Raw genomic sequence first — 25,612 nt, forward strand, 5'->3', positions numbered from 1 at the left:
TCAAAAAGTCAACCAACCAAACAAACAAAAAATGTCTTTTGCAATTAAACAAAATATATCTCCCTGCCTAATTATGTCTGACTAAATTAGCATTTAAAAGTGTTGCCTGTTACTACCTAGCGTCTTCAGTTCTTAATTAACCCAACTGCAGTCTTCCTTCAACCACGGGTGTGCGCAGCTGAGTGTGGCAGCCGGGAAAGGCACAAAGGACCAGAAATCGGTTCAAAGTCCCACATGCAATGAATCCGGTGTCTGGCTGCACATGCCAGTGCTGCATCACGTGACCTCACTGTGGTTTTAACCCTGAACGCACATCCTGCACTGTCCCTACTGTCACACCACAATCATCGCCACCTTAAACCTCAGCTCAGACTCCAGACGGCCGTGGGTTTGTGAACTGCAGTGCCTCCCACTATGCATACACTTTTCCGCTCCTATGGTTTAGTTACAGAAAACAAAGATGTTTAATATTTTTCTGCTGTTATGCTCCACAAGTTCGTATCAAATTAGTATATCATTAGATTGCATGCTGTTTGATTTTAAAAACTGCTGTTTGGTTTGCTGATTTGAGCTTCATAAAAATCCTTTCAAGCATTCTGGCTTGAGAGTAAGACAGAATTTCCAACAATTTCTAAAATGGCACTCTACCTAATTTTGTCATTTTGTACTATATACTTATGCAAAGTAGCACTTTCAGCATTAACAATTACAAAATCAAAATATCAATTAACTCTGGAAAACGATGAAAATGTTATATATCGTGCGGAATACTCAGCCAAGATGTAATTCTTATATAAAAACAGACATAACCACCTCATTAATATGCAAGTACATTTCTTTCTAATGAATGACATTATATACATACCAAAAAACTGTTTTAAATTAATTTCCTTTATGTCTTTCTATCTTTGACTTGTATATCTGTCTTGTATATGTATGTACGCCTGAGGTCACACAAACATTCCTTGGGAAAAGAGGTCATGAATGGAAAGCTAAGATGCCCTGCATGGTTACTGCTGGGGAATAATCCTTCTGTACACTGTGTGAATATATGTCGCTATGATTGGTTCAATAAATAAGCTGACTGGCCAATAGTTAGGCAGGATAAAGTTAGGTGGGAATGCCAAACTGAGAATGATGGGATAAAGGAAGGGTGGCGTCAGAGGAGACGTCAGTCAGCCACCCAGGGAAACAAGCCATGAGCCACATGGTAGAGAGTAGGTAAGAAATAGGGGTTAATTCAAACATAAGAGTTGGCTAGTAATAAGCCTGAGCTATTGGATGAGCATTTATATCAATATTAAGTCTCTGTGCATCTATTTTGGAGCCAGCAGTTGAGACAGCAAAATCTACAGGTTACCACCCAGTAACACAGACACACCCTTAAAAAGACCAGCTGTGCATTTATTTACATAAAGCCAAAGGACAGATTTAAAATCCAACATGATATCCCATGAGGCTAACACTTTCACTACTGATTCGATCTTTAAAAACTGTTGGCTTACGCTGCTTACTGGAGGATGCACTCTCTTCCATGCTTCACTTCCATGTGTGGAACCACGAGGCATCTACTCAGCCTCAGTTTTCAAAGAATTAGTATTGAGTCCAAAAAAGTCCTTTTTGATGATGTACCGAACACACTGTAAAATCACATTTCTTTCATGCCGAATGTCCGGAGCGAGAAGCTAAAATATACATTAAAAAAAGATTAGCTGCTTAAAAAAAAATTCCAAGAAACACAACTTAAAATACTGTGTCCCCTCCTAAAAGAAAGAGCACAGAATAGGAGAACAGATTTGTCAAAATACACATTTCCTTTTTCCATTACCTTACAGCCAGACTACCTTATTCACATTTGGGCTCCTCTAGGGAGAAAGAGTAAAGAACAGGAAAGTAGAACTTAAACTCATGACCTTTCCCCTACACTGCAGGTACCACACACACACACACACACACACACACACACACACACACACACACAGGTGCAGGAGTGCTCTCCTGCACACTCAGTTCCCTGAGACAAGAGCACCACTCAGCACAGAAATTCCACAGCAAAAGCCGGGCGGTGGTGGCACACGCCTTTAATCCCAGCACTCGGGAGGCAGAGGCAGGCGGATCTCTGAGTTCGAGGCCAGCCTGGTCTACAAGAGCTAGTTCCAGGACAGGCTCTAGAAACTACAGGGAAACCCTGTCTCAAAAAACAAAAAAAAAAAAAAAAAAAAAAAAAAAAAAAGAAATTCCAACATAAGACTCCATTGCCTTAGAGACACTCTTAGAAAGTCAGAAAGAAATAATAGAGAGGGCTGGGCAATGGTAGCACAAGCATTTAATCCCAGCACTTGGGAGGTGAAGGCAGACAGATCTCTGTGAGTTCAAGCCCAGCCTAGTCTGTAAGAGCTAGTTCCAGGACAGCAAAGCTACGGAGAAACCCTGTCTTGAAACACCAAAAGAAAGAAAGAAATACTAAAGAGGATCCCCCAAAACCAAGTCTATAAATGGTAAAAACGAAGTGTGTTACCTACAATAAGAACTGAAAATAGCACATAAAAACACCTCCACATTCCTTGATTATCCTAATCACAACTGAAAGAAAGCTACAATTCCCTGGTATCCAGAAAAGGTACGTGATGAAGGAGTCGTGTTATTTGCCAAAAAGAATTTTATTTCATTTGGATGTCTCTCTGATGTCTGTCCTACAGAGCAGGAGCACTCTTGGTGATCTTCAACAGCATCAGACAGACATCTAAAAACTGCAGCGGACTGTGCCGAGCAGTCACACACAGAGCACACCGCGATCTGATTTAACAGGAAGGACAGACAGGACACTGGCTACAGCAGAAGCCTCACCTGAACCACAAGACTTCACTTTAGTGCCACTAAAACTGCTTCTTTTAGACAGGAGGAGATCTGGTCTCTGAATAGCACCATCCCCGTTTCTCAGAAGCATGGCTCCCTTCCTGCAGCTTCAAGTGTTTAGTAAATGTTCGAATACACGGTGCTGGCAAAGCCATTAAAGCCCAAGGCAGATGCGAATAAAGGCACACTCAGAGAAAGGCAAAGACAACTTGGGGCAGGACACTTCAGGGCTTGTCTTGACACTATTTTTGGGCTGTTTCAAAGGCATATTTTTTTTTTAAAGATTCATTCATCCATCCATTCATTTTATTTTTATCTGTATGGGGGTCTTGCCTGCATGCACCTGGTGCCTGTAAACCTGGAAGGGAGTATCAGATACCCTGGAATGGGAGTCATGCACAGTTGACAGCCAGCATGTGGTGTTGGGACCTGAAGCTGGATCCTCTAAACTGTGAGCCATCTCTGCTCTGCAGCCCTCAACAGGCATTTTTAAAACAGAAAATGATTTTCTTTTCCCTCAGCTCACAACTGTATTTAGCTGTGCTTCCAATGAAAATGTAACCTCAAACACATACCTCCTCTTCAGTAGTTAAACCTGTACTTAAATGTTAAGAAGTGATGGAACCTGTAATTGTTCTGCATGTACTGAACACCACCTATATGTCAAACATAGCTTTAGAGGTTAGACATCCACACATATGCGTCTCCAAGGAACACACGAGCACACAGCACCCCAGTGACCCCACCTTTACTATACATATAGCACCCCAGTGACCCTATCTTTACCCCACACACAGAGCACCCCAGTGACCCCACCTTTACCACACACACAGAGCACCCCAATGTCCCCATCTTACCACTCACACAGAGCACCCCAGTGACCCCACCTTTACCACACACACACAGAGCACCCCAGTGACCCCACCTTTACCACACACACACAGAGCACCCCAGTGACCCCACTGTTACAATGAAAGTCTGGGTATGACAGCATGAAGAAACAGTACTCACCATCTCCAGGAGGTATGGGTGACGCGTTCGTGGTTCAAATAACGGGTGGCAGTGACTCCTTTTCCTCTTTAGGGCTACCTTCCTGAACCCATTCCTCTGGTTCTCCCACCTGGCTCTTGGGACAGTTCTACCCCTTGTTTTGACACTTTGTCTTGGGCTCTTGGGAGGACTGCTATGAGGAATCCGGGTTTCTGGCAGAACATCCACTTCAGTCTTGATGGGGATTTCTACATGTGCAGACAACAAACATAAAAAGAAAAACCAGGTCAAACAGTTTAAAAACAGCCAGAGAAGTGTAAGAATCCTCCCAGCCATAATACTGGCTACCCAATAACTATTTTTTAATGGTTTTTTGAGACAGGGTTTCTCTGTGTAGCCCTGGCTGTCCTAGAACTAGCTCTGAAGACCAGGCTGTTCTTGAACTCACAGAGATCCACCTATCTCTGCAGCCCAAGTTAAAGGTGCCACCACCAATGCTTGACTTAATTTTTTGGGGGGATGGGGCAGGGATTACCCAGTAACTTAAACCTAAAGACTTTACAGCAAGCTCCACTCCAACTAGGTGTTTTACTATTTATTAAGGAGACTACCTCAAGAGTATAGAAAGCACTCATCCAAAAGGCTTGGGACTCCTCAAACAAGTAACAAATACCAGGGCACAGGAAATATGTACACAAACATAAATACTCTTTGAAAACAGTTAGAGAAAACAACTATTTAAACAACTGCAAGGGAGGAAGCGATGCCAGCCGAAGACCTCTGCAATAAGGGAGAAAATGGAAGCACGTCGCCACATACACCTCAAGAATGCACAGCTGTGTATGAACGGCCTGGACACCTCATGTAACAGACAGAATGGTCAGATCAGGAAAAGAACAAGATCTAGCTGTGGATTATACCGATGAACCAAAATGCAGGCACTCCTTGCCTTATGGTGTGAACCAGCAGGAAGTACACAACTGATGACGGTGTACAGAAAGTAAAACATTACAAGGAGAGGGACGAGGACAGGAGAGATGCAACACACATGCCCATCAGAAGGACGCTGCACGGCCCCACCAGAACCAGCAGCAGACTTCAGGACAAGGACTATTGCCGGGGATAAAGGACAGCTTAAAGTACTAACGGGCTGGACATGACAAACATGAAACACACCAGGTACAGTGCCCCACACCTGTCCACCCAGCACTGGAGAAGACAGGCGGGAAGCTGCTGGATCCGGTCTAGCCTGGGCTGCATGGTGAGGCCTTGTCTCTCAAAACAAGAGCAAAAACAAACAAACACCTTATAAAGTATCAACTTTTTTATAAACACGTTGGGTGTGTGCGTGCATGCATGTGTATGTAAACATGCAACAGGTCTTCAGGCTGGTTAGTAAGTGCTTTTATCCACTGAGCCACCTCACTGGCTCCAAAACAAGATTTGTCAAAACTTAATGAAACTGAAAGAAGCAATATATACGGGCCAGCAAAATAGCTCTTTCTCTCCAAGCTGAGTTCAGTTCCTGGGCCCGGCATGATGGAAGGGGAAACTGACCTCTGCAAACTGTTTTCTGTCCTCTGTGAGTTCCGTGCATCCACACATACACACGCACACATGATGGAAGGGGAAACTGGCCTCTGCAAACTGTTTTCTGTCCTCTGTGAGTTCCACGCATACACACATGCACACGCACACACACACACACGCACACGCACACACACATGATGGAAGGGGAAACTGGCCTCTGCAAACTGTTTTCTGTCCTCTGTGAGTTCCGCACACACGCACACGCACACACAGAGTTAAAAACAAAGAATAAATATACAAATCTATCATTAGAGAAGGAAGCTCCAGCTCTCAGTAAAACGGACAGAAGATAAGTGGAGATGCAGAGGTCCACCACCAACACTAAAGATGGCTAAGGAACATTCTATCCAGTGTGTATTCTGGTCAAGTTCACTGGCTAGGGCTGGGCCATGAGGATGGCTCAGTAAATTGGAAACAAAATAAAACAAAAAACCCAAAACCTAAGAGCATGTAGGTTATATTTTTGACTCAAATGGAATGAAATAACACTAATGAACAAGAAACTAGGTAGAACCCTACTATTTAGAAACCAAGCAATACTTCTGAGTGCTACTCTAGGATACACCCACCCCCCTCTCTATTTCCTGGCACACAACAGCTAAAATTCTTGAAATCTACATCTTCCTGTACACTCCCAAGGGACGGATGGCTGGCAGCCCCTAAGGAGCTTCAGGATGGATGCAGGTGGGTGATGGGATGACTTGCTCACTCCGGAGACCAGATAGGATCTCTCAGGCACCCTCCAGCTCCCAGGGAGGGGAGAGCTGAAGGCTAAGTGGATGCCCATTATGGGCAGAGTTCAGAGAACTTCTGGAGGGTGATGAGCCTAGAGAAGACATGGACACATGATTCCGTCCCCATCCCTTGCCCTGTGGACACACTGACACTCTCTGTAGTACTCCTTATCTTAGGGGAATCTTGACTTAAATCAAAATCAGTTGCACAAGTACAAAAACCTAGGCCTTGCAACTGGCAAGAGAAAGGTGGAGGTGGGACTCCAGCCTGCAGCCCCTGGGAACTAACTCTCCAGGTAGGCAAGTGAGAGAAACGGACCGAAGGTGTGGGCATCTGTCATCTGTGTTGTGTGGGGAAAACTCTCCCTCCCAGTGGTCTTGGCAGTCAGTCTGTCCTGGTTGCTGAATGAACATACAGAACAAACTGAGTCTGTTTCTTTTATCTTCAGAATACCCATATTCTAAATTTCTTAAATTACCAGGTCAATTACAAAATATTTTAGAATAAACTTGAAAATTGTAATGCTTCAAGTCTGTAGAATTTGGCTAAGACAACACGCGAGGGCGAAGTTATAGCTTTGACGTTAATGTTGGGGAGGAGTCTAAAATTCAAGCAAATTCCCGAGAGCGCACAAAGGGAGATGAGGAGCGTGGATCTGAGTGACAACCACTGGGGAGTGACAGAGACGGATGGAGCCCGAGCGGGGGCCTGGAAGGACAAGTCCAGGAAATACCCGACAAGACTAAACAAGATACAGGGACATGGGAACAATATTTAATACATGGAAAAAGTGAAAACCTTACTAAATATCACAAGGACTACTACAACTGACTAATTTTATACCAGTAAGTTCAACTCAGAGGGAACAGGAAAGCTCATTAACCCTGTATCTATAAAGGAAATTTAATTCATAATCTAAAACCTTCCCAAAAGAAAAATGCTAAATTCAGAAAATTCTACAAAAATAAAAAAAGGTGAAAAAGAAATCCTATACAAACCCTTAAAACCAGAACCATATCCCAAATCACACCAAATCCACTACAATCAAGGAAGGCCATGGGCTAGTGAGTGTCCCATATGAGTACAAACCCAAGCCTCCAGCAGCCCAAACCCATTAACGTAATGAAAGTATACCACACTGCTACCAAACAGATTTATCTCACAAATATAGGTTCCTGACACCTGAACACTGATTTCACAATATCACTGCAATAGTGGAGAGAAAAATATAAACACTGACCAACTCACAGTCCTGTCTAAGAAAGGATTTCTGTACCTCCTCATAAACAGTAACTCTATATATTTATTTTCCATGAATAAATATGGTGTGATACTCTCCATATTCAAGTTTTACAGAGGGCCAAATGTGGAAATTGTATCTCAAAGGAATTATAGGGCACATATTTCAAGCACAAACGTGTGTCAGATTGCTGACCTCAAGTCGACATCACTCAATAGTTTATGGCAAGCTGGTGACCTCTGCTCACGTCCTCATTTGTGCATGGAAGCAGTGGCCGGTACCCCGGTAACGAGGCAGTTATAACTTAGTGAAGCACACAGCCAGGGCCTGGCATGGAGTAGGCACTGTGAGCATTTGCCATGACCACATGAAGGATGCGATGCTTCTTCAGTGATGAGGGAAAGAGGAAGCAGAGAACTGTGACCATAAACAGAACAGCTGGGAGCCCCTGCAGCCGACGGCAGTGAGCACGAGGAGCGCAGCAATCAGAGCTGCAGCCGCATTCCGTCGTTCCTCAACCTCCAGGTGTCAGTCACTCAGCCAAGGACCACAAAGGTCAGGTGAGTCCGAGCTTACACAGTTGAATTTCTAAGGACTAAGGACAAGGAGCCATTTATATTTTCTCTTAACATCTCTCCACTAATTGTCATATATTAATATAATGTCCACCAATTCAAATCAGTTCTAAATACAGTTACGCTATCCTTTTAAGTTAAAATCATCAGTTTGTGGCATTTTAAACCAGTTCTCAGTTTGGGGTTCTAATCATAGCTGAGTCAAGGAAGCTGTATGAAGACAGGAAAATCATCAGAGCCAACCACTTAAAACACTCCTTATTCACAATTCTGGCAGTCCCGGATTCAGGCACACCCTCTCCGCTGCTTCAGTCTCCGTGGGGAGCCAGCCCTCTCTAACCTGCCCAGGAGACAGCTAATGTGAGACACCGGGTAGCGACTGGACGGCTTGATGAAGCCGAGTTCAAACAATAAGATAATTCTTAAGATCCAAGAGTACTAAGCAAAAGCGTTCTCTTTAAGGCAAGGAGACTATTTAAATAGTTAAACTCACACAAAAATCTGCACCGTATTTATCTGCTGCTACCAAAGAAGAAGCTACATACCCTTTCCTGTTCAGGAAGACAGCAAATGACACAAAGCTGGGGCTACAAGGAAATGCAATAATATAGTTGGCTTCTTTCCATTACCAAGTCCCCAAACCTACATTTTCACATAGGTTCTGCCACACACTATGCTAACAAACTTATCCTCTCCAAACCTGATGCCCCAGAAAGAGAAGGTGTGAGATTTCAAAGACTTCTAGCTTCTTTTCTTCCTTCCAATTTAAAAATGGCGGCAGCCTCAAACTGAAGACCAGAGTGGGCAGAGTACTTATCAAATGTTTCATCTCCAGAGGGAAAGAAGAGAGCTTAGTTCGCCTTGTTTCTATGGGATTCATTAACCTGTTAATAGCTTTTCTCCTTATCATGTTATAAATACAACTGATAGGGAGGAAATATAATATGTGTTTAAAGAATAACTCCATCTACCTATCAGTATATGGGAAACAAGAGTAAGAAACAAATACTGTTTTTCTTAAAGGTAAAAGAAGGCAACCACTTGTGAAGGGATACGCTGATAAAGCCAAAGGAGCTTACATTTCAAAAATCCAAGTAGCTTTTAACTGCCAGAAGAGCCCATAGCCCTAACAGCAAAAACATTTCCACGTCACAGACAGATACATAAACACCAAGTTTTGTATCGAAGCCCAGCTCTTCCTTAGTCCACATCCTCCAAGCACAGAAACACTGTCATCTGAGATACCGCTAACTTCATCCAATTACATTCCCTTCGTTATACCCGAACACTTTATCTCTTATTCCTAACCCCAGCTCTGTCACAAACACACCGACTCTCACAGTAGGAAAGGCCTACACACAAATACCAAGCAGGACCAGGTTTGGCCAACTATAGGACATTGGTTTATTCACTAAGTATATACTACATTATTGGTGTGAATCCTGGATTTAAAACTATACTCTATCAGACTGATAGCCCATCACAACTCGAGCATGTGGCCCCCAAAGAGATGCTGTCAGAGGTAAACTGGCTTATCACAACAAAGCCACACATACTATCTGTTTGGAAAGTAAAACACGTCTCCTGGGTATTGCTAACTTGCCACACAGGATCTTGAAAGGGTTTCATTTCTTCAATCCTTTAAAACAAACAGATGGGGACTGGAAAGACGGCTCAGGAGTCAAGTGCCCGCCACACAAGCCTGAGGACCTGACCTCTGACCTTCAGGAAAAAGCAGGGGGTGGTGGCAGGCATCTGTAACTTCAGTAAGCTCTGGGTTCAGTGCGAGATCCTATCTCAAAAAGTGGGGCGCAATCTAGAAAGTCATCCAATACGGACCTTTGGCCTCTGCACACACTGCACGTGCATATACCTACATGCATGTACAATACGCACAAATAAACACAAGTGCAGGGCCACTATACATTCCAAGTGAGACAACTAACACAAACGTGTTCTATAAACAGCACTGTGCCCAACAGACTTAAATTTTATTTCATTTCATTTCATTAGTTTTTGGGACCAGGTTTCATATAGCCCAGGCTGGCCCTAAGCTGAGGATAAGCATAAACTTCGGATCTTCCTGAGTGCTGGGACCTCTATTCCGCTATCAAAGGTGTTACAGACATGACAAGGGCCTGAAATGGGACAGTATGTTGCATGCTGGATGCTACCATCGCCCAGCATGAACCAAAGGCAAAAGCAACAAGGAGTCTCACCCGGCCTTACCTTCTGGTTCACTCTCTGATCCCGAAACACTGCCGTAGCTGCTCATCAGCGAACACAATGCTGGTGTCACCTCCCTAGGAACCACAGTCCTCTGCGGCTTCTCTTCCTTATCAGACTCTACAACAGAAGGGAAAGAACAAGGATTCAAAGAGGGTAGCCCAGAGCGGCCGCCACCACTTCTCCTCTGTAAGGGAAACAAGCCATTTCTGATGACCTCTTTCATCTTCCCTGCCACAGACAAAAAATTCTAGGAGGGCTAAAAACTTCGTTTTAAATTTTTTTTTAAAGATTTATTTGTCTATTATGTATACAGTGTTCTGCCTGCAAGTATGCCTACATGCCAGAAGAGGGTCCAGATCTCATAATAGATGGTTGTGAGCCATATGTGGTTGCTGGGAATTGAGAATTCTTCAGGGGAAGCAGAGAGACAAATGTAACTGTACACAGCTTAACTTACCATGTTTTGTGGGTTATGGAATTTGGCCCTTTCCTAAATTAAATTAATTTACAGTCTCTGCTATCACAGGTAGCAGAAAAGCCAAAACACTCATTGAGTGTTATTGGGCCAAGATTGTTAACTCTGAAAATTAGATTTAGGAATAAATACAAAAATTTGACTTTTTCACTGTTTAACATTTAAATAAACCAAACATCTAAGTCACAGAGTTCACGAAAATGACTCTAACCAAAGCTTCTAAGAACACAGTTCAACAAGCCAACACGAGAACATGGCAAGTACTGAAGAGGCTGCCGAGGTGAAGGTCTGATGGCAGCCCAGGAAGCCTCTCTGTAGCCCAGGAAGCCTCTCTGTAGCCCAGGAAACCACTACTGCATTCATTTCTGGCAGTTCTAAAACATTAGCACTGAACCAGACAAGCCAAGAAACAAAGCTGGACTGAAGACAACTTGTCTATTCAACAAATCAATTCAATCAATTCAGCCCACAACCAATATCAAATGCTTCAAGACTAAGCCAGCAGGACTCATTGAGCCAGTCTAGGGAAACCAAAACATGGACAACCCCAAACTAGGAAATCTAAGTATCTTTGTATGTGAACGCTGGCTGTGTGCCTCCTCCACATAAGGTACGTACGAGGGATGAAGACACACCTACCATCCACGCGACCAAATGTTGGCTGATGCATTAACAATGTCTCAACTATTCCTTGATTTCAAGCTAGACAATGACCTCACCTTGCATATTAATAAGGAGAAAGGAAAATATGCAGGTTCTATATGCACATTATGAATGCTAGCATGCAGTCTGTTCCTTCACTGTGGAAATGACCACACAGCATGAACTCTTCCAAGGCCTAACGAAAGAAACCGACCCTGTAGTAGCCAAATGTTATATTTTTTAAAAGTCTGATCTCATTTAGGTCTTATCAATCCCAAGATTTCATATGGCTTTTACAATTGTCCTGCCTCTGTTTCCTGAGATTTCTTGTGGCTTTTACAACTCTCCAGATTCCGTTTCCTGAGATTTCTTGTGGCTTTTACAACTCTCCTGCCTCAGTTTCCTAAGTGCTGGGACTCTAGTGACAGATCCCTACACCCAATTTTGTTTTGTTTGCTGACAAACATCAAAAAGGATAAGCCCTTTGGCGCTCACCAGCAGTCGATGACATCACTGACTTATTACTGGTGATGTTTAATTTGATTGCTGGATGATCTGCCCAGTTTCTCTATACTTTTCTGAAGTTATGATTTTCCTCTTCATTCCTTGAAATGAGCTACTATTCCACACTTAAATTTGAGTATCCACTCAAGTAAAAAAATACCTTAAACCTTTGACATATTAAAAGCACCACAGTTCTCAGTAGGTGTTTGAGGAACAGGTACGGTGCCCTGAAGCAGTGTAATTATTTGAAAACAATTATTACTAAGGTATTCTAGTGGCTAATTTGTATTTCTCTTTTTTCCCCCTATATATATGCACTGCAAATATTCTCTATGAAAGATCTGTAGCTTGAACTGGAGATATGGCTCCGTGGTTAAGGACACTCGCTGCTCGCAGAGGTCGAGTGTGGTTCCCAGGACCCACATAGGGGGCTCACAACTGCCTCCAACTCCAGCCCCAAGGAACCCAACCTCTTCTTCTGGTCCTCGTGGGCACTTCATTCACATGTGTGCGCACGCACGCACACAGACACTTTTTGAAAAAGAAAGATCTGTCCCTTACCTTCATATTTATCTAATCAAATGCTTATTACAGACTCATGGATTTTCACTTTTGGGAGGGACTGCTATAACTTACCATTATTTTGTGATTTCAATTGTTACAACTTCAGTTACTGAAAATCCTTTCTAGCACCCTTCTGACTATGTCTCATTCCGTTCTGTCCTATACTGTCTTACTTACTCAAGACAAGGTCTCACCATAGTCCAGGCCCTCAGCCTCCTAAGTGTTGGGATCGTGGGCTTGTGCTACCACAACTGGTGATCTTTGTATTTTTTTAGAGAACTTCATGACACCATGAGACACTCTAGGCTAACCTTGTGCTTTTTCTGTCCTAGATTGCCATTTCTCTAAAAGAGTCTGGTTTCAGGAGAAAAGAATTTGAAATTTACAACTTGAGCATTAGGTGGACTAGGAGACCACACAGCTCATGATACCAACCACCTCCCCAGAAGATAAGGGGTGGGAGCTAATGCGTGCAAACAACTTAAGTCTCTCTCTCGCATATTTAGGGGACACACTACAAGTATAACACTTTGAAAGTACACCAGGCAGGTGGTGCATGTGTGCAATTCCAGGACTCAGGAGGCTGAAGCAAGAGAACTGTGAGTTCAATATCACCCTGGCTAGAGGAAGAAACCCTATCTCAAAAAGCTAACAACCCTTTCCCAATCTATCACAATAACATTAACTCACAAATAAGACAGCGAGGGATGGGAGGTGCTACTCCCCAATCCCCTGGGAGATGCCGTCAGTTCTCACAGAAATACTTAGCACCCACCCTGAAGACAGCCAAAGGCACTGCACCCACACATAAAATAATCAAGAAACAAAGAAGGATCTCCTGAAAAATAAAAGCAGCTAAACACAATTCTCTGAAATAAAAATAAAAACACCAGTATAAACAGATTACCAACAAAAATCATGAAATCAAATTTCACAGCACAGAATCCCGATTCAAACAATCATGCACTCACTGACCTCCCCCATCATCAGACCAGTAGCCAGTCATCAACACCTGTTTCTCTCACACATCAGTTTATTATCAAATACAGAGCTGAAGGGACATGACACTTCATGCTCTTTCTTGACACTCTTTAGGAAACTGCCACTTGCTCTGCTCTCTGAACTGTCCTTTTAGATATTCAGAGGCTCCATTATACAGGCATGGTCCACTGAGAGCAACTCAGCTTTCAGCACCGCTCCCCTCCCTGGAAGTCAAGGTGGCCCAGCTCCTATCTAAGGCTACTCAGGGCTGCTGGCACCGCGGACTCAGGAAGCACTTTCCTGAAAGCGTCAACAGAGTTTCTTAAAATCCCCACCCTTTCTCCAACTATAGTGCTAAGCAAGGAAAATGTAGGACCCTGCAGGCCCCACTCACCTTAATCTATTTCATGTGTATGAATGAGTATTTTGTCTGCATATATGTATATGTATGTACGTATGCACATATGCACGCACGCATGCATGCATGCATGTATGTATGTATGTATGCTACACGCATGCTTAGTGCCCAAAGTTGTGAGCAACATGGAGGTGCTTGGAACCAAACTTGGGTCCCCTGGAAGAGAAAAAACTGCTTTCATCCATGTTCACCGTCTACAGCTTCTTTCTATGCATGGTATTCAACCTCCTACTTGACACTGCCTCTAGAAGAGAAACTATCACCCAAGTTTTAAAATAATTAAGTTAATCACCTGCCTATCATGCTGAAGGCCCTGAGCTGATCCCCTCGGGGAGGCGGGTGAGAAGGAGAACCACACACACACACAGTACCTCCCACGGGAACTTTGCTTTAAACTCTGGCATTCTCAAGAAAGAAACTGAAGGGTGAACACTACATTACTTTCTGATGCTCTGATAAAACACCATGACCCAACAAATTTATGAAAGAAAACTTCTAACTGTGCTTACAGTTCTAGTGGGTTAGTGTTCATGATGGTGGAATAAAAGCACGCTGCAGGAAAGGCTGAGAGCTCACATTCCAAACCACAGATGCAAGGCAGAAAGAACTGAGAATTGGGGTAGATGAGAAAGACTTTGAAACCTCAAAGCCTGCCCCCAGTGACACACCTCCTTCAACAAGGCCACATCTCCTAATCCTTCCCAAACACTCTCATCCACTGGCGACTAAGTGTTCAAACATGAGCCTTGGGGGTCATTCACTCAAACCAGCACATGCATTAATGACTATTATGACTTTAATATCTTCCACACACAAAGTCCTAACTACATCACTGTCGGGACAGCTGCTCCCGTGCTCCAGGGGCACAGTCGTATGTATATTAGGAAACACCAGGCTCTGCAGGATCAGAAGTTTGAGGACATTTTACTCACCGACTACTTTCTAACTCATACAACAAACGTATAAATAAATAAAACTATAATTTATAAAATTTTAAACAAACTGGGTCCTACCTAGCTAGCTGTAGTGGTTTGAATGAAATGTCCCCCATAAGTCTCAGGAATTTGAATATTTGGTCCCCAGCTGTTGGCTGTTTGGGGAAGATGAGGCCGTGTGGCCTTGCTGGAGGAAGCTAGGCCTCCCTGCCTCCTGTTTGTGGTTCCACACGTGAGCTCTCAGCTGCTGCTCCCGCCACCTGCCCCCTCCACTCTGCCATCACAGCCCCTCTCCCTCCAAAATACGCCCTTCCTTCTATGAGCTGCCTTGGCTGTGCTGTCTATCACAGCAACAGAAAAACAACTAATACAGAACTTGGCACCAGGAAGTGGGCCACACTGTGGCAGACCTCGCCATGTGGTTTTTGGAGGAATGTAAAAGGCTTTGCAACTGTGGAGCAGAAAAGCAGCTGAACACTGAGCAGGCTCGTGGGTCGTCCGGGCAGGCGTGAGAAGGACAGACTCTGGGAACTTCTGCAGCTGGACTAGACGCACTCTGTGCTATCGCGTGGTCACCAGCCCCAGGCGGCCAGAGAGTGGAACACGAGGTTTGAATGAGACGTCCTCCTTAAGTCTAGGTCCCCGGCTGAGTGTTTGGAGACAATTAAGAGGTGTGGTTTTGCTGAGGGTAGGTTTTGAGATTTCAAAAGATTCTCAACATTTTGAGTTAGGCCTCCCTGCCTCCTGCTACCTCTGCTCTACATCTAACTTTCTGGAACCATAAGCCCCAAGTGAACCCTTCCTCTCTAAGCTGCGTGATCATTGTGTTCATCACAACAACAGGAATGCAATTAATACACTAGTGAACACCACAAAGAGACGGAACACCCCCTCCCCCAAGTAGACTAGTAAGGAAATCAGATAGCATGGAGTTGATGAGAAGCCAGCTCCAAGTCTGGAGACTCCAATGACTGAAACGCTGCCTTTCCTGGTTCAAAGCAGCTACTGAGAGCTCACCCGGCACCAAGCACAACAGAGAAGTGAGTTAGGCAGAGATTTCCAAGCATGATGTGAGTCTAGAACCACACTACCTGTTGTACCCTTGTCTAAACACAAGGGCCGATGTCTGGACTAAGTTCTGACAGAAAACCAACAGGGACTGAAGCGCTTACCTTCACTTTTCTGCTGCTCAGAAAAGGTTGTCCCCCCTCCCTTTCTTTTATTTTCTACTTACTTGTTTGTCTGTTGGAGACAGAGTCTCACTGGCTAATTCTGATTGGCCTGGAACTCACTATGTAGGCCAGGCTAGCCATGACTCACCTGCCTCTGCTTCGGAGAGTGTCTGGATGTACTCTATTTTGTGCTTAGTGTCAGCTGTCATGGAAAGCACTAGACTGTGCTGGCCACTGTCAACATGACAACTAGAAAAACTAGATGCTAAGGGTGGGTAGCTTTGGTTATGGGTAAGGGAAGCTGCTTCCAGAAAGGTGGAAGGACCAGCCATGGTAGCACCCAAGTGTAATCCCAGTACTTAAAGGCAGGAGGATTGAAGTCTGGGACCATTCTGGGACACACAGCAAGAGCTTGCCTTACAAAAACAAAAAATGTGACTTTTCCTTGGTCTTATCAAAGACAAGAAAGAGCTTTGGTTTTACTTCTCCTAGGGGTGGAAGGGCTGAGCCAGGTCTTTGCACAGTCAGACAATCAAGCACTCCCCCACTGACTACAACAGCCAGAAAGGGTCTCTCTAATCCCCTCCCCACCTTCACAACGTTTTCAGACAAACTCAGACTGAACTGGGAGCCACACTCAGGTTCTGCTATCAGCTTAGCCTCTGTGCTCTTCATCTCTAAATGGATGCAACACCAGCCACACACACGGTCCTTACAGAAGAAGCTAATACACAAGTACAAGTACCTTACTTAGTAAGTAATAGCTGTGCTTCTATCTAGCTCAGTCGATGAATTAGCCATCCTCTCATAATGGACTGGAATTTTCCCCAGAGCGCTATGAAAATGATGTTAGCATGACTCTCTCTCTGTGTACACATGCCTGTAACTTATAGTATTTTCCCATTTAGCTTACCAGAGTCACTGTGTATCAAAGCACTGAGTGGGTCCACATGAGCTTCAGGCTTCGAATCTCTGGCGTGAATGCCTGAACCAATGCCTGCTCGCTGTCTTGCCCCACCATTTTTCCATTTATGATGCTTACGGGGACTTCTGATCTTTGCCATCCGTGAATGTCTGGACATGCCCTTCATTTTGCTGGAATAAGAAAAGAACGGAGCAAAAGAAACACGGATGTTAAATTGACCACTTAGACCCATGACGCTAAAGAGACCAAAATAAAAGAAATACCCCCAAACAAGAGCTGTCCATAGCAGAACTTTAAACACCCACGAGCCACAGCGCACAACTCACTCGTTTCCAGTCACAAGTTTCCACGAGAGCTTTGAGCCCTGAAATCAGGCCATGCTGTGTTCTGTTTTTTGTTTGTTTTTGTTTTTTTGTGACGGGTTTCTCTTTAACTTTTTGGAGCCTGTCCTGGAACTAGCTCTTGTAGTTCAAGGCTGGCCTCAAACTCACAGAGATCTGCCTGCCTCTGCCTCCCAAGTGCTGGGATTAAGGGCGTGCGCCACCAATGCCAAGATTTTTTGTTGTTTTGTTGTATTTTTTTAAAGGACACAATTATGAGGTATATCTCCAATGTACACAAGATACTCCAGGACAATATACCTTTATGTAACAAAGTATATAACTCCTGAAAATCAAGAACAAGCCTTTTAAGGCTGGAGTTGCAACTTAGTTAAGAGCACTTCCTTCCCTTCCAGAGGACTGGAGTTCAGTTCCCAGCACCCACACTGGGCAGTATAAACTGCCTATAACTCTAATACCAGAGGATCTTATGACCTCTTACGCCCTCTGCAGGCACTGCACAAATCGACCCCCACATATGTATGCACATAATTAGAAAAAAAAAATGTTAAAAAAACCCCAAAAAACAGTTAAAAACAAACACCTGAAGTGGTACTCCACCAAAAGAATATCTACATAAGATGTTCAACAGTGTCAGCAATATTATCAAGTGCTGAGCAACAAACAGAGAAACCAGATGAGCTGAGAAGAAGTCAAAATACTGCAACCACTTGGCAAACCATTAAAGCTAATCATATAGATAACCCATGACGTACCATCTGGTACATGAAAAAATGAACACAGTAGCCACAGAAGACATGTACAAAAAATGTTCACAGAACCTGAACCCTAACAATCCAAAGTGAGAACAAGCCACCATCTACTAACACAATACCGCCACAACTGCACTCTGTAGATCGTATGAATGAATTTATAACTGTATACAGCAGGGACGTTATCTCAGAATGTTGAGACACAGAAATCACATTCAAGAATGTATAGTATTTTATTTATATAATTCTAAGAATAAGAATAATTTGTGATAATAAAAATAAAAACATGGTTAATTTTATGGGGAAACACTGAACAGGACAGGGCTTTAGGGAGCTTGGTGAAGTCACAATATTATGTATATCAGTCCATGGGGCAGGTAAATGGATATGTGCACATGCTTGTGTGTGTGTGTGTGTGTGTGTGTGTGTGAGAGAGAGAGAGAGAGAGAGAGAGAGAGTACAAGCAAGAGAGCAAGCCCTCTTCAAGCTGCACATTTAAGACTTGTATATTTAAATTATAAAGCTAGTAAAAATAAAATGGAAAAATTCTGAAGAAAAAAGTGAGCACAGAGGAAAGGAGGCCTCATACATTACTGGCAGGAGAGCACGGCAGCCAGGATAGATCGACTTTTCATTAATAAGCAAGTGGCTAACAGTTTGAATGCCAACAGGGAACTGGCTAAAACAACCCTGAGGGACTCCCTTAAATACTTCCCTAAAACGAACACTCCCCAGGGAAGATCTTCATCGTCTCAAGAAGCACAGCGCAGACAGCAGCGCCATGCAGGGCTGTCCTATCATCCCTGTGCTGAACAGAAGGCTCCCTGGGGAGACCGGCAGGGAGACAAGGATGCGAAGGACTTGTTCAGAACTTAGCACACGTGTCAGGTAACAGTATTTAAGACACAATTTAAAAGAATTTTTACGCAAAAGCTACAGAGCAAGATTTCAGAATGAGTGACGCACACTGGTGCAGTTCTTTTCTTACTCTGGAAGCGCATGCTTAGAAGAGCGCTGAGAACGCCTACGCACGCACGAACTCACCCATACTGTGTGGTTGTCAACACCTCTCCTCTCTTCTCCTTTTCAAGCTGCAACCTTTTCTTCCTTTCGATATTGGCCAGAGTCGGATAGTTTCTAGAATAAAAACAAAAAGTTATTATGAACTTTCAACTGGGAAGTAGAAAAAGACAAGACCTCCTGAGTAAATTGGGAGCATGGGGACCTTGGGAGAAGGTTGAAGAGGGGAGGGGAGAGGCAGGGAGGGGAGCAGAGAAAAATGTAGAGATCAGTAAAATCAGTAATAATAATAATAATAATAATAATAAAAAAGTAAACACTAAAAACAAGAAAAAAAGAACTTTGTCAACAACACTTTTCACAGCACAACCTCTGATGAATCCAGTTTTGAAGCGCATGCTTGGTAGATTTTTGTAATTGTCTCCCCAGCCATTGAGAATACGATGACCCACTGAAGTGAAGCCACTTTATTTTGTTAATTTGGATTGTCAACTAATATATCCTTGGTATATGTGTCAGTTAATAGTAAAACTACAGGTAACACTTAGAAAAAAACTTTCAATTACTTCTAAAATTTAAGAGAGAAAATGCAGTCTATGAGTTGATGTTACAGCTGTTTACTCGCTCAGCAAGGTAGGCAGTGCATGCTAGGATTCCAACTGCACAATTCACACACGTGCAAACTGCTCTAAGGTCTCTATTTATCATGTGCCCATACACAAAGAAACAACCTGCCTGGCCAGTTCTGTAAAATACATGCTATGCACATGCAAAGCCACCAAGTCTACTGAGAAGGACAAGAAAAGCATGAGCCCAGCTGCACCTAAGAAAAAATACAGTCAAACACCCAGGAGAGGAATTTCCTTTTTGGGTGGGTGAGATATTTCAAAATGAAGAAGTCCACAAAGGGAAACGAAACCAACTGGTCTGAAATGGTGCTAAGAGATGGCACTCAGTTGGAAAAGCATGGAATTCGTTCTACGTAAACCAAGTAATATAAGCAACTCAAGGCCACAGAGAAGGGACCATGACCCAGGGTATTTTATATGAAACAAAATTCAACCAAAGGGAATTGAACTACCAAAGGACATTCATCCCAAAACACACCTACAAAGCTTGTACTCAATCCCACAGGTAACAGCAAGCTGCAGAAATGTTATAGAGGGCTTAGTGGTTAGGAGCACTAACTGCTCTCCAAAGGGCCCAAGGACCCAGATTCAATTTCCAGCATTCACCTAGTCACTAGGTCCTAGCGGCTCACAACTATCTGTAACTCCATTTTCAGGGAATCCAACACCTTCTTCTGACCTCCCTGGGCAACAGGTACAAACACGGTACAGAGACATACATGCAGGCAAACATTCATACACATGATATAAATTAATTTGCTGGGCATAGTGGCACATGCCTTTAATCCCAGTATTTAAGAGGCCCAGGCAGACAGATCTCTGAGTTCCAGGCCAGTATGGTCTAATAGTGAGTTCCAGGATGTAATACAGGGCTATGTAGAAAGATCTTGCCTCAAAAAAGTTCTAGACATACAAGCGGGTAAGAGTGAAATTAGCTCTGACAGTCACGTGCAAAATGAATGGCTTTCCTTGATTGTTGGCACAGATGTATGGAAACGCCAGCCCTAGAATCTAACAAGACACAAGCCTTCACAGCATAGAAAACATGAAAGAAGGGAACACAATTCTCATCATTCAGGCTGGTACCATCAGATATATCAACAAGAGTTCTGCCACTAAGATGTTTCTACCTTCTTTTAAACGTGTATTACTGGACTGGGGTTACAGCTCAGAGGGAGAGCTCTCAGCATGCACATGCCCTAGGGCCAGCAGTCAGCATCACTAAACTAACATGCATATTTGCTTTACTACTCGAGGAGTACACGTGGTGGTGACTCCTCTGGGTTAGTTACACTGGAGAGAAGACTGGCAATGGCTTTGGTTAGTGGCGAAAGAATCCAGGGAAAAGGCAATGAACTTCAGTAAGAATTGTGCAAAGCACATGCCCAGCCATAAACAACCTCTATAAATAAAAGATGATGAGTGAGCATGCTATAAATAAGCACAATAGGAAAAGAGCAAGGTCATACAAGATGAGAATCTGAGAGCAGTCAGCAACACGTACTTGAGAAAGCAAACATGACCTAAGGCTACACGAAGTGGACTTGGCCCTTAGAAGAGTGTGAATTCTTCCCTGGTCCTCATAAATGGTCAGGTGTGGTCAGGATACTTGTGTCAGTTTGGGGGAAATGCAATGCCCAGGAAAACTGAAACTTGGAAGGGGCTCAGAAGAGACTCAGAGATGGCGCGGAGGGTGAAAGCTAAGACCTCTGTAGAAAGATGAAAGAAACTACTGCCGCTTGTAAAGGATGAGAAGCGATTATACAGCAGCCTCTGGGAGGAGGGCCAGCGCTGCTCCCCATCTGGAGTCTGCACACAGAGAAGCAGGAGCGGTAAGAAGAGTGTGATGATGCTCAGTCAGCCTTCTCCCTGCACTCCCTTTCCTCACACTCACTGCTGTCTCCTGTCCTTGGCGTTCTTTCTTTCTTGGTTTTTCCTTTTCTTTTCTTTTCTTTCTTTCTTTTTTTAAAAAAAGATTTTATTTATCATGTATATAGTGTTCTGTCTGTCTGTATGGCTACAGGACCTCAGAAGAGGGCACCAGATCTCATTACAGATGGTCTTGAGCCACCATGTGGTTGCTGGGACTTGAACTCAGCACCTCCAGAAGAACAGCCAATGCTCTTTACTGCTGAACCATCTCTCCAGTGCCTCTTTCTTGGTTTTTCAAGACAGGGTTTCTCTGGGTAGCCTCAGTTGTCCTGGAACTCACTCTATAGACCACGCCGGCCTCAAACTCATAGAGATCTGCCTGCCTCTGCCTTCCAAGGGCTGGAATTAAAAGCGTGCACCACCACTGTCCAGCTGTCTTTGTGTTTCTTAGCTCTGACTTGTCCCTGCCTATGCCCTGGGTCTCTAGTGACATCCTTATGGGGCAGAAACCACCTCTGGGTGAAACTATGCCAACTGTTACATCTGTGTGTGTGATCCAACTTTCTCCTTATCCTCAAATTGACTTTTTCTCCTAGGTCTAATCTCTATAGAACACAATTCCTCTTTTCTCTCACTGAAAAAAAAAAAAAAAAAAACTTCTCTAACACAGTTATGCCACTGTATTTGAATTTCAAAGTCTTCCCGAATGTCCTAGATACAACATGGTAATGTGGCAGACACAGCTGCTGGGCATACAGGTGAACTGGGAAAGCCAGAGTGAGCAAGGAAGGAAATGGAATGGCTCCACCTAGTGGACGTCTGCCCTGGGGCGCAGGGTCCACTTCAAATACAAACTGCCTCTCAGCTCAGGAATTAAGAATCCCCTATTTTTGCTTTCTTGAGGGAAACTATAGTTTTAAACACAGTGGGCATCTCCAACTTTGGTTAATTTGAAAAAAATAAAATAAAGATGAAGGAATAAAGGCAAAGATGTAATTTCTTCAGCATTCTTTTCTGGCTATTTAAGTCCTGAGTTCAGAGATTCTTTCACAAGTTTCTAGCAGAGTGGCTACACAGATGCTAGCATTCTAGAATGTCAAAGAACACACTGGCTTCCTCAAGAGCAGCTCTCACAACAACAGCAATGTTCAAAATAAAAAGCATTTTGCTAAACCATCGTGGAACTCACTTTTTAGGGTATATCTTCAAAAGTTGAGCCTGAAGCAGTAAAATAAAATAAAATAAAATAAAATAAAATAAAATACATACTTGTATGAAAATACCTATATGTGACATACTATCGCATACTATGGATATATTTAATGAAAATTAAGAAAAAAATAAATTGGGGTCAGAGAGAAGGCTCAGTGGTTAAGAGCACTGGCTGCTCTTCCAAAGATCCAGGTTTGATTCCCAGCATTCACATGGTGACTCACAGCCTACTGTAACTCCAGTTCCAGGGGATCCAACAACCTCATCTAGCCTCCGTGGGCACCAAACATGCAAGTGGTGCACCTATACACATACAATAAAAACTGAAATGCCTTCAGTTCCTTAAAAATATTATTTTTAAAGTATTAAAAAATAAAGAATAAATTGAGAATAGGTACCTAGAAATAATATCACAATTTTAAAAAAGCTGCTTAATGAGAGAATATGTCTTAGAAATCTATCAAATGAACCAAAAATAAAAAAAAAAGTTTCCCACATTCCTTCTTTTCTGCCAACCCACCCCACTTCGCCCTTTCTAGAAAAGGTCTTAACTTTATTATTTGCAGGCAGACTAGCACAAGGTCAGTCTTCCCACCCCAGCCTCCTGAACACCAGAACAAAGACAGACATTCCCACGCTCAGGCCCCAGATCCTACTAATGAGTGATCACCAACACTTCTGAGTTTGTGACAGGATAAGGACCTGAGGAGAATGTGAAAGAGCCCCAAAGGAATTAAAAGGTGCTTAAAAAAAATACTCCCAGAACACTCCCTACCAAGGCACCATCAGAGGTACAAACCAACCTCACCCCAGATCCCCGCTCACGGCCTCAGGTTCTCAAGTCTGCGACTCCACTTCAGCACTCGACACTCTGCCCGCTCCTTTTCCAGCACCTCTGAACACCTGCAGCTCACACTCTGGAACCAGAACCAGACACACCTGCTCTCTGTGCCGAGCAGTACCAGTAAGCGCTAAACCTTGCTCCCGCCCATCCTTTATTCAAGAGGATAAGGCTTTGCTTTGAAAAGCAACATATTTAAAACTGTGCCGCCAAGCACAGTCAGAAACAGCTGCACATTCTCCCTCTTGGCAATTTTGCTTGGAGGACATTCCATCAACTCCACCGCCACTAAAGATGAACAAGCTACCTACTTCCAAACAATGAGGTCTGTATGGAAATCTAGTTAAAGCTGAAACAAATCTATTGCTTTCCTAATGAAAAGCTAAAAATTAGGCTATATATGCCTTATATATGCAAAATCAAAATGAAGAACAGCAAAAGCAGTAAAAGCAGCTTTCCCAGTGGTGCCAACAGCAGAAACAGTATCTTCAACTTGTACTAGGAAGGATGGCACTCAGCACTAAGTTATGGAGGCAAGGTTGCTCCGTTTTCTGGGGTAACAGTCACCGATGCAAGCCCCTCCAGCCAGACCCTTCTCCCTGAATGCTTCTCATGGTCAACCAGCACAGCTTGAGTTCAAACCTCTCCCCAACATGGTTTGGTAGTTACTTTTAAAGCAAAATATTTACAGCGGGCAGGGGTGGCGCACACCTTTAATCCCAGTACTCAGGAGGCAGAGGCAGGCAGATCTTTGAGTTTAAGGCCAACCTGGTCTACAGCGTGAGTTCCAAGACAACCAAGGTTACACAGAGAAATCCCTTCTCGAGAAACTAAAGCTAGTGCTTCACCTGCACGTGGCTTTCTAGGCACCTCACTGATCATTCACTATTTCCACAAGAGTGAGTTGTGCTGATCGTAGCCATAAACAGCAAAATGTCTACCTCCTCAATTACAAAATGCTGGCTTAGGAGACGGCTTAGCCAATAATGGCACCTGTGGCCAGGTCTCATGACCTGAGCTCAATTCCCGGAACATGCGTGGTGGAAGGAAAGAGCCAACTCCCTAAGATACCCCCGACCGCCACACACAGACACAAATAAATAAATAAAAATATAAAACAAGTAAAAAGCAAATGTTTACCCCAACCTTCAAGATAAACTACTGCCAAGCCATTATTAAAAGACATGATTTCTATCAACACACAAAGCCTGCTAAGATTTCTTATGAGCACTTGAAAAATCAGATTCTCCCAGAAACTGTTTCTCCTTGAATCATTTGCAGCAAGATCCACAAGGGGGAGCTCTTAAGCCACCTAAGAATGGGGGCTTTTAAACAGGGATTGATGAATTGTCTTGGTGGTTCTGATATTAATCAGAAACCATAGCAGAGAGTCAACAAGATGGCTCAGAGAGCAGAAGCACTTGACCCAGGCCTGACAACCTGAGTTCAATCCCAGGAACCCACATGGCCGAAGGAGAAATCTGACTCTTACAAGCAGCCCTCTGACCTCCATGGTGACATGAGCACCCGCAGACACACGCATATATACACACCTTAAAAAAGGAACAAAATCATAAAAATGTAAATATAAGATACATTACTGATTTCAAACCATGACTATGAGTCAGCGCAACACACTTTAACCAAACTTCTCTAAAATAAAAAGGCATTGTTGAAAACATAACTTAAAAATATGGTTTCTCTAATTACTTTCTTATGTATTGAAAGAAAATTATATCCATAATAAAATAATTTCACACCCCATTTACATATAGTAATATTACATGTACCACTTTTATTTATGGCACCAGATGATATAAACAGCTACGTAAAATATGTCTTTACTTCTCCAATACTTAACTTACTCAAGAATACAAAATGCAAAATAGTTCTCCAATGAGACAGTCAGTAAGGGCACTTGTGCTAAACAAGCTGAAGGTCCCATATTTAAAAGACAGGAAAGACTTTCCTGTAGACTCAGGATGAGTAAAAAGATCCTGAAGGTGGCTGAGCCAGTAAGCAGAAATTCATGGATGCGAAAGCTCACCTTTCTGTGAGGGAAGCAGCATAATGACAGAACTAACAAAGCAAGAACTTAGCTGGAACTAGGACCT

At 43.4% G+C, this 25,612-nt stretch overlaps 1 protein-coding gene across 1 annotated transcript in view; it reads right to left on the bottom strand.

Moving 5' to 3' along the window:
* Nucleotides 1-1,383: 1,383 nt before the first annotated feature.
* The window catches only part of Nufip1 (nuclear FMR1 interacting protein 1), a 32,863-nt gene continuing 8,634 nt past the window's right edge, over nucleotides 1,384-25,612 (bottom strand). The window contains exons 6-10 of the mRNA XM_038310265.1: nucleotides 18,969-19,061; nucleotides 16,820-17,001; nucleotides 10,216-10,332; nucleotides 3,868-4,094; nucleotides 1,384-1,685 (exon numbers count right to left, since the gene is read on the bottom strand). Of these exons, the coding sequence (XP_038166193.1) occupies nucleotides 1,569-1,685; nucleotides 3,868-4,094; nucleotides 10,216-10,332; nucleotides 16,820-17,001; nucleotides 18,969-19,061 (736 nt within the window). The 3' untranslated portion in view covers nucleotides 1,384-1,568. The remainder of the gene's footprint in view (nucleotides 1,686-3,867; nucleotides 4,095-10,215; nucleotides 10,333-16,819; nucleotides 17,002-18,968; nucleotides 19,062-25,612) is intronic.

The sequence above is a fragment of the Arvicola amphibius genome, chromosome 13 (assembly GCF_903992535.2).
Source record: "Arvicola amphibius chromosome 13, mArvAmp1.2, whole genome shotgun sequence".
Classification (NCBI taxonomy): domain Eukaryota; kingdom Metazoa; phylum Chordata; class Mammalia; order Rodentia; family Cricetidae; genus Arvicola; species Arvicola amphibius.